Source organism: Glossina fuscipes, unplaced genomic scaffold, assembly GCF_014805625.2.
Source record: "Glossina fuscipes isolate IAEA_lab_2018 unplaced genomic scaffold, Yale_Gfus_2 2, whole genome shotgun sequence".
NCBI lineage: Eukaryota > Metazoa > Arthropoda > Insecta > Diptera > Glossinidae > Glossina > Glossina fuscipes.
In genome coordinates this window covers 2,756,361-2,770,376 of record NW_023998416.1, presented here as the reverse complement: position 1 = coordinate 2,770,376, position 14,016 = coordinate 2,756,361, and the positions used below count along the sequence as shown (strand labels likewise).

Below are 14,016 nucleotides of genomic sequence, written 5' to 3'. Positions count from 1 at the left end.
TTTTTTTTTTTTTTTTTTTTTTTTAGTTGCATGAACTCTACCTTTTTGCTTTGATAATAAACTTGAAATTTTACTTACCTAAATCTAGCAGGATATTTTTTTAATAATTCCTCAGCAGTCTCATAATCACTTACTAAATCTTCACAAACATATTTAGGATCCTCGCAATCAGGATTACCCGCACACCATGTCCGATGACGTCTCGATTGCATTGTACCTCTCGGATCTCGCACTAATAAGATAATCCGCACATTTAAACTGCAAGCAAAAACGAAAGGGAGCAAAACTTGAAGTTACAATTGATTTAACATAACACTTAAGTTTACACACTCGTTACTTTTATTAGTTGAACGCAAGTTAAATAATAACATGATAAGGGTATAAAGCAAATTTTTTTTTTTTTTTTTCTGCTTTTATTATGATTTACTACGAATTCGAATACTTGTTTTTCGGGTTATTACAGGAATGTGTACAGCGTACGATCATAGGCAAATGTTGCACAAGCATACGCGCAAACATAGTTTGATTACAAACTCAATTCGTATTATTAAATAAATGCAGTCATGCATAAGCGTTATGTATTTGTTTTTCATTTGTTTATCATTTATGGATACGATGATAAGATACCAAATATAACTCTTTTCGTTATGTACTTTATTGTACCTATCATGAGAGATACATTCATTTTGTCAAAACATTTGCAACGCCCAGAAGGAAGCTTTAGAGACTCTCCAGAGTTTTTGTATATTCTTGATCAGCATCAAATTCTTACCCGATTTAACTCTCTTCAATTGTCTGTCTGGGTAATACCGGTTGCAACCATTCTCTTGGCCACACTAAATGAATTTATCGACTTGAAATTTTCGCATTGAGAGTTTTTGCACGCAACTTGCTATTGAGAATGGGTACGAAATCCTAAATTTTATCACTTCTGTGTTGAGCTTAAAAGTCTCTCTACTTTAGAAAATATTATATTTTGTAGAAAAAATTTATATTTTATATAATACATACGCTTATAGCACATCTATAAAAATAATTCCTCAAACTTTCTATTATATTCTACTTCTATTCTATGTTATGTATATATATTTTATATTATACGCCATAGATTCGCCTTGCCCTTCGTTCACATACATCGTAGCACATGCATTTTCTTTGCCATTTTACAAATATTATTATTATTATTATTATAGGTGTGTGGGCGTTGTAGGCGCGTCCTTTGACCGGTTTGGCTCATTTTTAAATTCTAGGCTATAGTGTCATTTTTGCGAATGGAAGTATATTTGAAGCACATTTGGGCAGACAGACACGCTTAGCTGTGCCCCGAATTTGTAACTGACTAAGAAGTGTTTGTGAAGCTTGCCTCTGCGCGTTATAAAAGTATTGAAAAAAAAATTTCTATACTGTAATATTGGGTAGGCGTGGTCAATTTCTCCTCTCCTCGTGCGTGTAGTATGGCATCGCCCAAAGAAGAAACATTCAAATTTTCGTACATTTACATCCTGTAGGCTATGAGCCAATTTTTGATTCCTTTTGAAAAACAGAGATGTCCTCAAGTTACGTGGTAGTGTAGGCACGTATGCTTCAACCGATTTGTATCATTTTCAATACCATTCTGTAAATTTGAAGCCAATGGCTTCGTGTTTGCAGCCAGGAGAGGAGGTTTACAACAGACCTTACGAACGGATGTACGGACGACATTCAATGCTGATCACAATTCAATGCGAATCACAGTTCGATGCTGATCAAGAACATACATACCTTGCGCAGTTTTTTGGCGTTGCAAACATTTTGATAAAACGAACATGCCCTTATCGTTCGGTGATAGGTATAAAAAGTGTGGGAATGAACGGATGCAAGAATTAAGAATACACCGCTTTATAGGGCAATATATGAATGAATATGTATATATCTATATCTACAATAGATGATAGGGTGATTGTATATAGATATGCCATGCATATCTGTATGCGTAGTACATAAAATATATCTAATTATTTATACAATTTTATTTTCTTATAAAGGAGAGATCTTTAAAACCTGCAGGGAATATGCTTTTATAAGAGCATGAAAAACGCATGCATTCTAAATTAAAATTTACATTGAAATATCACGCAAATATTCAAATCATTTGCTGCGTCTTGCCCTCCGTACGTAAAGTATCACGTGACTCGTACATAAATCTGCAAACACTTACTATAAGAAAGTGATGGACATAATGAAAAGAATTGTATTTAGTGCCTTATCATCAATGTATCCGTAAATGATATAAACGAAAACAAATTATTTGCATATGCTTGCGTATCTATGTAACGCTTAAGTTACGCATAAGCTCTATACATTTCTTGAACAAAACGAAAGCCAAGCAAAACGGTCAAGTTCGAAGGCAATATATTTGTGCATTCGCTTGTTCTATCTATGTAATATTTGCCTATATATGTGTACATGTTGTATGTATGTATTCCTTCTAATGAAAATGAAAAGAGAGCGTGTTCAAGTTGTTAGCAAACAATAATAAAAATGGAAAAAGAATTCATTTAAAATCACATTTCTCATCGTGTCATTAAGAATTTTTTCTCTTAACTAGTAAAAGTGACGAGTGCCCACTCTATTGTCATTCATTCCGTTTGCTAATAAGCAAAATTTTTTTTGGATACATTTTAATTAAACTAATATATAATAAGTAGTGAATAAATAAAATGTAATGTGATGACTTCTAAAGAGAAATCAAGAAAATTTTTGGGTGTTTGACTTAGCATAATGTATCGCCATGAAATTTGGTTCCGAAGTGTCCTAAAAAAAAAAAAAAAACCTCTTCAAGCGTACATAGTCTTTAAAGCATTTTTAAACCTCCGCTGAAGACTACCTTAAGGAAGATGAAGTTTATTTACCACTCATCACATTTCCGTAGATAAGTCGAAACATCTCTTGATTTAAAATTGAGGTTATGTTTGATCTGCACGCAAGTATAGATCCTAAAGAAGAAACCTAAAGACGCTAAAAATTTCCTCCTAAGTTGATTACTACTCGAGCAAAGCGAGCATCAATATCCTTGCAACAGAATGTTGAAAATGTCTTGCGATACACTGCGTAACAATACTTTTTTTTTTTCTTACATATTCTAATCGTAAATGGCCCATGCCGTCCTTCTTTGCCTTCTCAGGCAATTAAAAAACAAAAATCGAAAAACTCAAAATATAGTGCAACTATGTCCACATTATTTGCAAGGGAGTAAATGTCACAACCCTAAAAAATTCGCTTAGAATGAAATTTTTTTTTTTTTATGAAAACTCAATTTAAGGTTACCCGTTACTGCTAGCAAAAAATTCTTGGTGGTTGCTAGGGTGGGACAGCTGAACACCCAACTAGTGATCATCCAAACTGACATGCCATTGACAAATGCCCATAGGGATGGTCATACATTTACAAACGATAATAGAGTTAAGCCTATGATTTTTATTTATATAATCCTACATCATCGCTGGTGATATATATCGCATATTGAGTTTGTGCAGATGTATGTCAAAGCCAGAAAAACTTATTATAAAAGCTTTTTTTTTTTTTCTTCACCGATCGATTCAGAATCGTTTTTTGAATCGATATAAATTTTTGGCACCCATCTGTCTGCCCCTCCATCTGCCATCGGTGTTTTGCATTCAACCTACATTTTGGAAAATACTGGAAAGGAATTAGATCAGAGCACTTTTCACGATCACTGCCCAAGTAACGGGTTTTTTTAAAAAACTTGTGTTTTATGACAAAAAATTCTGCAAATTTCAAAATTTCTTGACAATGAAAATCACTAAGTACTAGAATTTCGACATATTGAAAAAAAACACGGGAAATTTTGAAAAATAATTTGATGTAAAAATTAGCTGAACTACGTACACCCAACATGATAGGTACTTTAACCTAAAAAGTAAGGCTTTAGTTTTTAGTCCTTTATGACGAAAATCGGTGAAGCATAATAAAATCTTTAATAAGAAAATTACTTTTGGTGAACTTGGAGATTTCTGATGAAAAGTCTATGTTTACATGGAAAATGAACATAGAATTGTGTGTAGATGAAATTGTGTGTAATGATGTTAATGGTCGGCTTTGTTCGATTGTCGTTTTTGACCTCTTTTGCTAAATTTTCACTATTAATCAAAATAAATGTTCGTTTGATTCGCAGAAAAGCTTTGCTTTGTTTACTGTACATTTGTTAAAATGCGGTTTTTTACTGCGAGTTTTTTTTTTTTTTTTAAGTAAAGTATTCCCCTAATCATGGACGTGTCACTCAAAACGAATAATTTTTGAAAAATAAAATGTTTTATGCAGGGGAAAGAGGAAAGAAATTTTTGAATAGAATCTAGAATTACTCTCCGCAGTTCCGAACATGTTTTGCAAATATTGTCGCACATCTGCCGCTCCAGACTATTTTTATTTTTTAAATGTGCTTTATATGCTTATATGCGCAATTGTAATTTATTCTTATTTTGAATATTGTTAGAGTATCAGTCGATAGGTTAATACACTTATGTATTGATTTGGGTGCATACTTTCCGGCTTTACTAAAAATATGAAAAATCAGTATATCGTTGAGCGTTATGTAGCTAAACTTGAAAATCTAAAAAGAAATAATGAGTAAACACAGTTCGGAACAATCGCGGAAACGCTTCGCTCAACGTTTTGAAAAGTGAATTAAAGTGAAACTCTAATCGAAAATATTTGGATAAGATTTAGTTTTTTTTCGAACGGAAGAAAATAATTTGTATTAATTTCCGTGTTGGCTTTACAAAAGCTGCTTTTCGTGATTACATTTGCATCGCTAGAAAATAATTATAGCGAGCATTAAGGTAATAATTATTTTATCCATCAACCGAGAATGAAGGTAAACCCTCTTTGTTATCTTGTTTGTAACATTTACAAGTTCTTCATTGGCTGAAAGGTGTAGGTATTTTTGATCAGAACGAAAGCTACTGAGATCGGTGAAGATACAAAATTTTTTTTTTTGAGACGAAATGCAAAATGTGAAGTCAGACTAAAATAAACGCCGTTTTAGCATAGTTATTGGCGATTGTAGCTTTCTTATTTTTAATATATATATATATATATACAGAAAATATATATATATATATATTAATTATTGTCGATTATTTCATACACATAAACGCATGCATGTACAGAAAAATGTAAATATAAATTTTTGTTCTTTTCATGGTCTACGGGCAACTGTTACACACGCTCTCAGCTATTTAATTAATAGCGGGATGTTGTTGTTGTTATACATGATATGTAAATTTAATGTTTTTTTTTTCTTTTTGCTAAGAAAATGAGTCTTTGCTTCTTCCTAACTACAAAATGATCTGAACGAGTAAAAGGTGTAATAAACATTTGTGAAATTTTACAGAAAATACAAAAAATGAGATAATAATTTTTATTTTTTATTTTCTTTAAAAACATTAAAGCTAAGAGACGTGTAGTGAATTTTTATAGTTAAGTAAGTCAATAGATGTTGTGAACATGTTTTTTTAAAAAATTTTTCCGCTAAGCAGATAATTGCTGCCAAATCAAAATTCCTGTTATTATAAATGGTTTTGCAACGATTATCCCCTCGATAATCGGAGTTACATGAGCTATGTAGTGCTTATGCACACGTGCATCCGGGGCATTCATTTTACAGAGATAAAAATAATTTGCCCAACAATTAAGTCCTTCTCAGCATTGCCATCAGTTCGTTACGGAGTTTGTTGTATAAGGCATAGTGCACAACCGCGACTCGCCGTTTTTTAATCATACTGCCGCACTTTGAAATCAACTACCGGCAGAGGTTTTTCCCAACGTACCTGATATCTGCATTTTCAAGTTTAACGTTCACAGATATTACTTCCTCTCTCCATCCCTGTCTTTATATAACCCTTCCTTGACTAAAACTTTACTCGCGCGTATAGGGGACATACCTGGGTAACTGGTCCTAGAAAAAAAAAAATCATAAGTTCACCTTTCAAACTAACAAAGTCTTTGCAAAGTAAAACGCAACCTCGGCAGGTGAGAACTCTGTTAACAGTTTCCCTATCAGCCTTGCTAAAATACAAATTTTCTTATGGGAAGAATTCCTGCGCAGTCCAGTGAAAGAATCCCTGGCCGAAAGAAAGCTCGTCGCGCCAAGCATTAAAGAGATGCAAGTTTTCCAATAATTTTATGCTAAACGCAAGAACGTTGTAATGCTTCAATTAACAGCTTTTTCGCTGTTGGGGTTTTAAGCCTCCTTCCGGATAACTCAAGGAAAAGGTCTATCCAGCAATACATAAAGGTGAAGATGTAAATGCGAATGGATCTCAAAACGCGACTAAGAGGAGCTTCCCATTAACGTTTCCCAAGTTGCATTGTTCAAAGTTGAATTGAAACTGCCGTGAAGGAGAAGAAGATTCAATGCTAAGAGACAAGTAGATCCTCCTTCAGAACTTTGAAAATTCTCGTTATTTGCTGATCAATTAATTGCAAGTAATTCAACGCATTTGATATATTATGGCGGTTATAAACAACATTCTTGCAAACAAATATTATCATAAAATTTGTGTGGCTCTGTTTTTTAAAATTATTTGCATTCACAAATGACTTTAATATGCTAATGCTATGGCATCAATAAAGCTTACTGCATAAATGCGCATGATATCACCTAAAACCGCACAATAACTTTTCGAGATGTTTTTTATGTTTATTTACAAAAGTTTTAAGCTAAAACTAATTTTAAAAAAAATTGTAAACGAAACTGTGATAGTAATTCAAGCCGTGCTTGTATTAGGTGGGTCAATAAATTTCTGCCGGTTTCATTATAAAATTGAATATATTTTGTATAAAACAATGTGATACGGAATGTTTTATTCAAAGTAACATGCATTTACCGCTTTCCCCATCTTTGAAGGAAAGGATGGGAAGGACAACTGCTCTTTTCATGTCATCCGTAGAAGAATATCGTCACAGGAAAAGAATCCATTCCCGAGCACACAATATTAGCTTTATCTTAGTGTTGTGGCCGATCATCTGTCATGCTTTTGGTAACTTCGTATGAAATATTTTGTTATTGCGGACGAATAGTCGCAATATCTCTTCCTTTGCCTTTCACTTTGTAAAACAAAGTTGATAGGTTAGGACGAAACATTAAAAAAAAAAAAAAAATTCTAATGATTGTCCTGCGACTTCTCTATGGTGCTGCTCAGAATACCGCTGCAAATAATGGATCGAAAGAGGTATTAATCAAAAGAAAAAAGATTTAGGAAAAGCAGTGGCAAAGCTAACATCTTTCCATTAAATGCAGCCACCATTCTTCAGGCATATGTTATCATACAAAGTCTAACGTCATCGTGCTGCGAAATCACGCTATACTGCCTTTTGCGATATTGTGTACTCTTTTTTCAATGCTCGTTTTCGTGTTGTCACTTAATTTTGGCCGTAACCTTTAGTGACGGTTCCGTTGGATTGGTGTAACTCAAAGCACAATACACCCTGTACCAAATTTGGTTAAGCTGATTTTTTCAGGGTTTTTCGTCGAAGTTAATGGTCAGCCTAGTCTATATTTAAGGTCGTGTACATAGCGTGTTCATTGCTTATCAACACTCAACAGGCCTCTCGTTGGAGGGGTACTCGGAAAAAGTAGCGCTTACCGCCTTTCACGGCTTTTTTTTTTTCGTGTAAAAAACCAGATTTATTCGAAGCTTCAGAAAAGTACGTTGCGTATACTTGGGTAGGGTAACTTAAACATTTGCATTCAACTTAAATATAATGCTTTGAGGTTAAGAAGGTATAATTTTATTCAGCATCCTAGAGTACTGCCTACGTCTTTCCGTGGAAAACGGCGAGAGCACAATCATTGAGTTGTTCAGTGAGTTGTATTCAAACCTAATTGCCACAGTAATTAGGGATATTGTACCTACGATGCAGGGTAACTAATGGGCGCCAAAAATGCTATCGAATCTTAACGAATTATAATTTATTCGTGTTTTAACTTTTATGATTTTTGCAAAATCTGGCTAATGTTGCGCTTAAATATAACAAAAACTTGAATGTGCAAACATTGTAATTAACTTAAAAATCTCCCCACCATTAATTTATTAAAAACATTCAGTCGAAAAATACCATTAAAGTTAAAGGAAATTATTTGAAAAGTCATTGAAATGCAAATCCAAGCGAAATCGATTAAGACTGGTGAACTGAAATGCTTGGTACCGTACTGTACGGACTTCTACAGGAAAATCTTAATGTTGCGTAGAGATGTAGCCATGACTCGCAAAGCTACCTTTCAAAAAAGTAGGTTCAAAGTCCATATTTTGCATTTAAATCTCTTCTATAAAAAATATCGAAAATCATTGAAGTGAAGTTTCTAATCATTGGCCTTTAAATAGGAAAATTTAATGGGAGAAGAAGTTTCAAAAACAAGCGATTTCTATACTCATTACCGGAGGATGAGGGAAGTATATTCATTTTGTCGAAACGATTGCAACGTCCAGAAGGAAACATCGGAGGTTCGACAAGAGCATATATATTCTTGATGACCGTCTGCTTGTCTGTCTGTCTGCATAATGTCTGTTGTAAACATTCTACTGGCCGCAAAAATGAAGCTAAGGACTTCAAAATTGGTATAAACATTGAAAGTTCTTGCATGCAGGTTGGCGTTGGAAATGGAGCAAATCGATCGAAGCGCATGTCTACAGTGTCATGTAAATTGGGGACATCTCTGTTCTACAAAAGGAATGAAAAGTTGGCTCATAGACTACCGCACATAAATGTAAAAAAATTTGAATGAATATTCTATGGACGATGTTATTGCATATGTACAAAAGTGGGTAAAATTGACCACGCCTACGCAATATTATTTTGTATAAAAATTTAATTGTTTTCTCAATATTCTTTATACCGCGCAGAAACAAACTTCAAAAACCCTATAAAGCATATGAACTCTTGCTCTTGTTTCAATTTTGAAATTAACTTAAATATATCGACCGATTCGTCTGTCCATCTGTCTGTTTGCGCAACATTGTAGTGTTTGTGGTAAACATTGCCGCTTTAGCGAAAATGAAGATATCGCCGACAAATTTGCAAAAGAATTTAGAAATGACTTAAACTTTTCCAAAGACACGCCTCCAACGCTCGCACGCCTATGCAATAAAATCTTTTATTTTGAAAATAGAAGAAAATCAGCCACTCCTACTCCATATTATAGACCATGAAAATTCTTTCACTTCTTTCACTTTTCTGATCCTGGATAACGGTGATGGGTATAAAAGATTCGATCAGGGCCGAATATAAGTTTCTTACTTGTTTTTTTTTTTTTTTTTGTTCTTTTTTTCATAATAGCAATAAAAAAACAAAATTAATATCCGAACATTTAGCTTGCATGATATAGTCCTAATCTAGGCTACACAAAGAGATTTGCAAAACGAAATATAAAATAATATATTATCGAGTTAAACATAAGCTGTATAAATAAAATGTTAGCAATGCACACAAAAACGTATAAAGGAAAAGAAAAACACAAATATAATCCAAACAAAACCGGGTACATATTAAGTTTAATCAAATAACGATAACTTAACAGGGTTGGCCTAATCGAAATCGCGAAGTCGCATTCCTTCATCGATCAGAAGACGCTTTCGTCTGGGAAGGTATTGGTGCAAGCTATGCCGGCCAATATCTCTTTCCTCCTTCCTCTTATCCATTGCCACAGTCAAAATATCTGAAAGTTTATGTACATTAGCAAAAGAAAAAAAAATAAACTATTAGGTTGGCTACTCCTGGTACTCTCCAGCGTCATTGTGTTAATCTCCACTATTTTAGTAGGAAAAAGAGAGACAGCAACAAAAACAAAAAAAAAAAAAAAAAAAAAATTATAAAAAAAAAAACTCGAAAGCCTGCATAAATAAATTGTTTTTGGTCTGTTTTATACCATAAAAAAAAAAAAAAAAAAAAAAACTGTCACACACAACTAAATCAAAAATAGTCGGATATATGCAAAACAGCTAAAGCAAAACCATATGCAAACTAATCTCAGTAAAATACATATACATATATATATATATATATATATGAATATATTTATACACAAGAACGTGTGAATGAATTTCACTTTTAGAACTATGCGAAATATTAATACAACACACGAACAACACATATCTTCATTTGTATATATTAAGTCTACTAGAATTTAAAAAAAAAAAAACAAAAAAAAAATTCCATAAAATATATCTTGTTTGATAACTTATGAATGCTTTTAATTAAAGTAGGAGAGATTTGAATCTAACCTCCCCACATTTTTCCCTACTGAGTGCAATGTTATGTTCGCGCTTTTCAAATTCTGATAATAAAATACATTTACGATTCTAGTTATAAATAAAAAACTTGGATAAACTTTGTAGATTTAGTTCACAGTTAAGATCGCATATATATTTTATGTATTTTAAAGGGTATCTCGAATTGTTATCCAAATATCCAAAGATAACTGCTAGCAATGTTGTATATGCGCTTTCATGAGAAGTACATTCATTTTGCATAAGGGGAGATTATAATTACGTATTGGAGAGAATGACAATTTCGCTTGGCTAAGTCGAATATGGGAAAACACTGTCATTACAAAAGAGGTAAACTATTTGCTTGTTTTCCGCGTAAGCAGTCAATGTACGCTTCGAGCGATTTCGATCGAATTGTTTATATGTTTATATGTCTTTCATAGGACAAGTTGCGATAGAGCCTTTAGCTACTTCAACGAAATTTCTTTGATACTTTTCTTAAAACTTAATGCGAAAAAAGTCTAGGTTTCTCAGGAGCTTTCTCAGTCGCTTTAATTGAACGTTTGGCTCTTACCGTGTATCATATGTCGTCATGTTACAAAAAGAGGTGTAAGATATATTCATCCCTTGAGCAAGTGCCTAAGGTTCTCTTTTACTCACCTTAAATGAATTTTTTGGGAAATAGTTCCGCAGCTTTGGGAGATTATGCGTATTGTATATCGCAATGTTATGAAAAGAACTGTAAGATATATTCACCTCTTGAGCGAATCCTTCAATATCTTCGAAGATGCAATAACTTTCGAAGATGCACTTATTAATAATCTTGTTAGGCATTGGTCAAGTGAAGGTTTGAAACAAATTGGTTGTCCCTTTTGGGCTTCTTTCTGACTGTTTCATATGCATTTTTGCTATACACAATTTATCGCAGTCCTTAGGCACCATTTTCAACTGTTTCACGCACAAAATTTGGTTTTTGATAGCAAAGCAATCGAAAGTACAGTTAACCGCAACTACCAATAGTAGCATGCTACTAATTCGAAAACTGTACGTTCGCCTTTGAAAGGATTAACAGGATAACGAATCACAAATTGTTTACGATGATATCGCGTCAGTAGAAACCACAACGTAAAGCATTCTTTCATGCTTAGTACAAGGTTGCAAAATGGTTTCTAAACTACAAAAAGGATTTGTTCGTGATGAGAACAAAAGCCTATTATTTTTGGAGAATTCATTCATTTAAAATACTTTCCTTCAAACTCTATGCGACAACTTGCGCTGCCGAGAAGCATGTGGGAATGGGTTTTTTAGAGTCGTTTGAGTGAGAAGCCACACTGTGCTAAAGTAGGCGGGTGCGGCAAAGGCTTCATGATGAAACTAGGGCTTACGATGAACAAATAAGTCACGCGGACGGATGGTCGGACCAATTTTTATACTCCCCTTTTTTTTAAGATGAGTATGAGCGTACATTTCGGACGAGATTTAGTTAGTTGCTGGTTGCTGATGTACGATAAATTCGCGCATTGTCAGGTAAAGCAAAATTTCTATTCCTTAACATATCAAGATCACCTTCAAAGCGCATGGATTTCATATATTGACTTTTCTACTCAAAAACCACTCCTTACTGGACCCCTTTATTGATTAAACAGATTCGGCGGCTTCGGAACGGCGAATGCTACTGTACATTTAGTGTAAAAGTTTTCCGTTTATTGTAGCGAAGGGTACCTAAGATTCGTTCTCACGCGAAGTTAAGTAGTACTCGCTCTCTCTTGACATCCTCAATTACCTAATTTGTACGCTTCCGCATTTAACTACCTATCGATAACTGAACTACTTTGCAATACTTTTACTTCTTTTTATGTAAACTTATGCTAACAAGTAACACGTACGAGTTAAATGATAATAATAATAACGTGATAATTATTTGTATTAGTTGCTGGCTAATGCTAGATGGCAGGGTTGATCAACTGCATTTTCCATGTACCATAACAAGTGGCGACGTATCAATCACATCAGGCAATAACTTTGTATGTATTGATGGCTGTATAATACGTAAAGTGAGAGGATTTCATATTCGCTAAGCAAAATTATTCAACATATCACACTCTCAACAATACGATGCAATTATTGCATGATGAATTCGATGGCTTTGTTATCTCGCATTAAGATAATTTGGGTGCATCAATAATAAGCTCGAAGTATCTCTGAGAAAAACAAAAAAAAAAAAAAAAAAGAAATATTGCCTTCATTTTCAACCAAATATATTAGAAAACCAAATTATGGAAAATGTTGTCATCAAAAGAGCGAAGACTAAGCGAAGACTGCCATGGCATTACTTTCGAATAATGCCGAAATATTATTAATTATCAAATAAAAGAAAGTTTGCTGTTTAAACAATTGAAACGAGAGCTCACGTATATTTATTTAATAGCTCTTTGTCAAAATTTGAGATTTTTTGAAAGATAACTTTTGAAAATTCAAAAATAAATGTATGCGAATTAAATGAAGTAGAAATTTTTGGCACTTTTTGACGAAAATTAGCACACACACACACACACACACACATACACACGTACATAAGCCAATGATTTGAAATATTAGTTGATCATAAAAGTTAGTGCATTTTTCCCTAAAGCAATACTCAAACTACCGCATAGGTCAATTTGATCTATCACAATGCTTGAGCTTCATTAAACCGTTTAAAGGCATGTGCATGTTCCAAAATTTGTTGCGGATTTTTTTTTTGTATGAAAAGACTTTCAAACATGCATAATTAATTTTTTTCTAGCTAATCAAGTTTTCGATATGCTGATGGTATATATGCTAGGTTTTGACTCATGGTCTTTGTGGAAATGTCGGAATTGCAAAAATGAAGAAAGGAAAACAAAATTTGACACAAACTTTTTTTTTATCCGCTTAAGAACCCAAGACTAAACATCCACTGTAGTCGTGCAAGGTCCGTTATTAAATATCCTATACCAACTTACTATTATTCATAAGAGCGATTGAAAAAGTGGGCCAATCCGAATCATTTTCAATAAGATTTATCCTTGCGCACAGAACACATCATCAAAATATCTTAACAATTGTGGCCAGTAGGTTGAATACAAGAAAAACAAGACGGACAGATGGACAGACACGCACACATCAAATCAGAAAGTGACGAATGAAACGATCGGTATAATAAAAAGTAGATCCATCTCAAGTGCTACAAATTCGCACAAATTTCATATATACCACCCTTGTACCAAAATTGGCATAGGAAATAAAAATGGAAGCTATTTACCCACATCTACAACCACAATCTAAAAGATCCGTTTACAAATACGTTGGTAACGGTTAAACGGTTGACTTTACTTTGTTTTGCGTTCGTTGAACGTTTTTCGATACTATCACTTTTGGTATTCGCGAAGGCCATTTGTGTAAATGGAGTCATACAGTTTACCAAAAATTATGCTTAATTGCGTTTTTTTATTACAATTATAATTGCGAGGCACAAATTTTACAACTAGCGGTTATGCTAGACAAACATGTACCAGAAATGTTTTTATTACATTTTTTTGCAGGCAAAAAACGTTTTATTTCGCTTGCATATTAGAATTTGCAATTTTTCCAACCATAAGCACTCGCACGGAACGACATTTGGAATTTGTGCTCGCGAGAAGCGATTTGATTTCTATTGCCGCTGCAGACATCGGCACGTTTTTTTACCAAATTATAATAATTTGGAAATGAATTAGATTTCAAGTTTTAC

At 33.5% G+C, this 14,016-nt stretch overlaps 1 protein-coding gene across 1 annotated transcript in view; it reads right to left on the bottom strand.

Annotated features, from left to right (window-relative positions):
• LOC119634149 (carbohydrate sulfotransferase 5) overlaps positions 1–14,016 on the bottom strand; it is a 72,331-nt gene that overhangs the window by 2,332 nt on the left and 55,983 nt on the right. Inside the window, exon 2 of the mRNA XM_038028108.1 lies at positions 79–258. Within this exon, the coding sequence (XP_037884036.1) occupies positions 79–258 (180 nt within the window). The remainder of the gene's footprint in view (positions 1–78; positions 259–14,016) is intronic.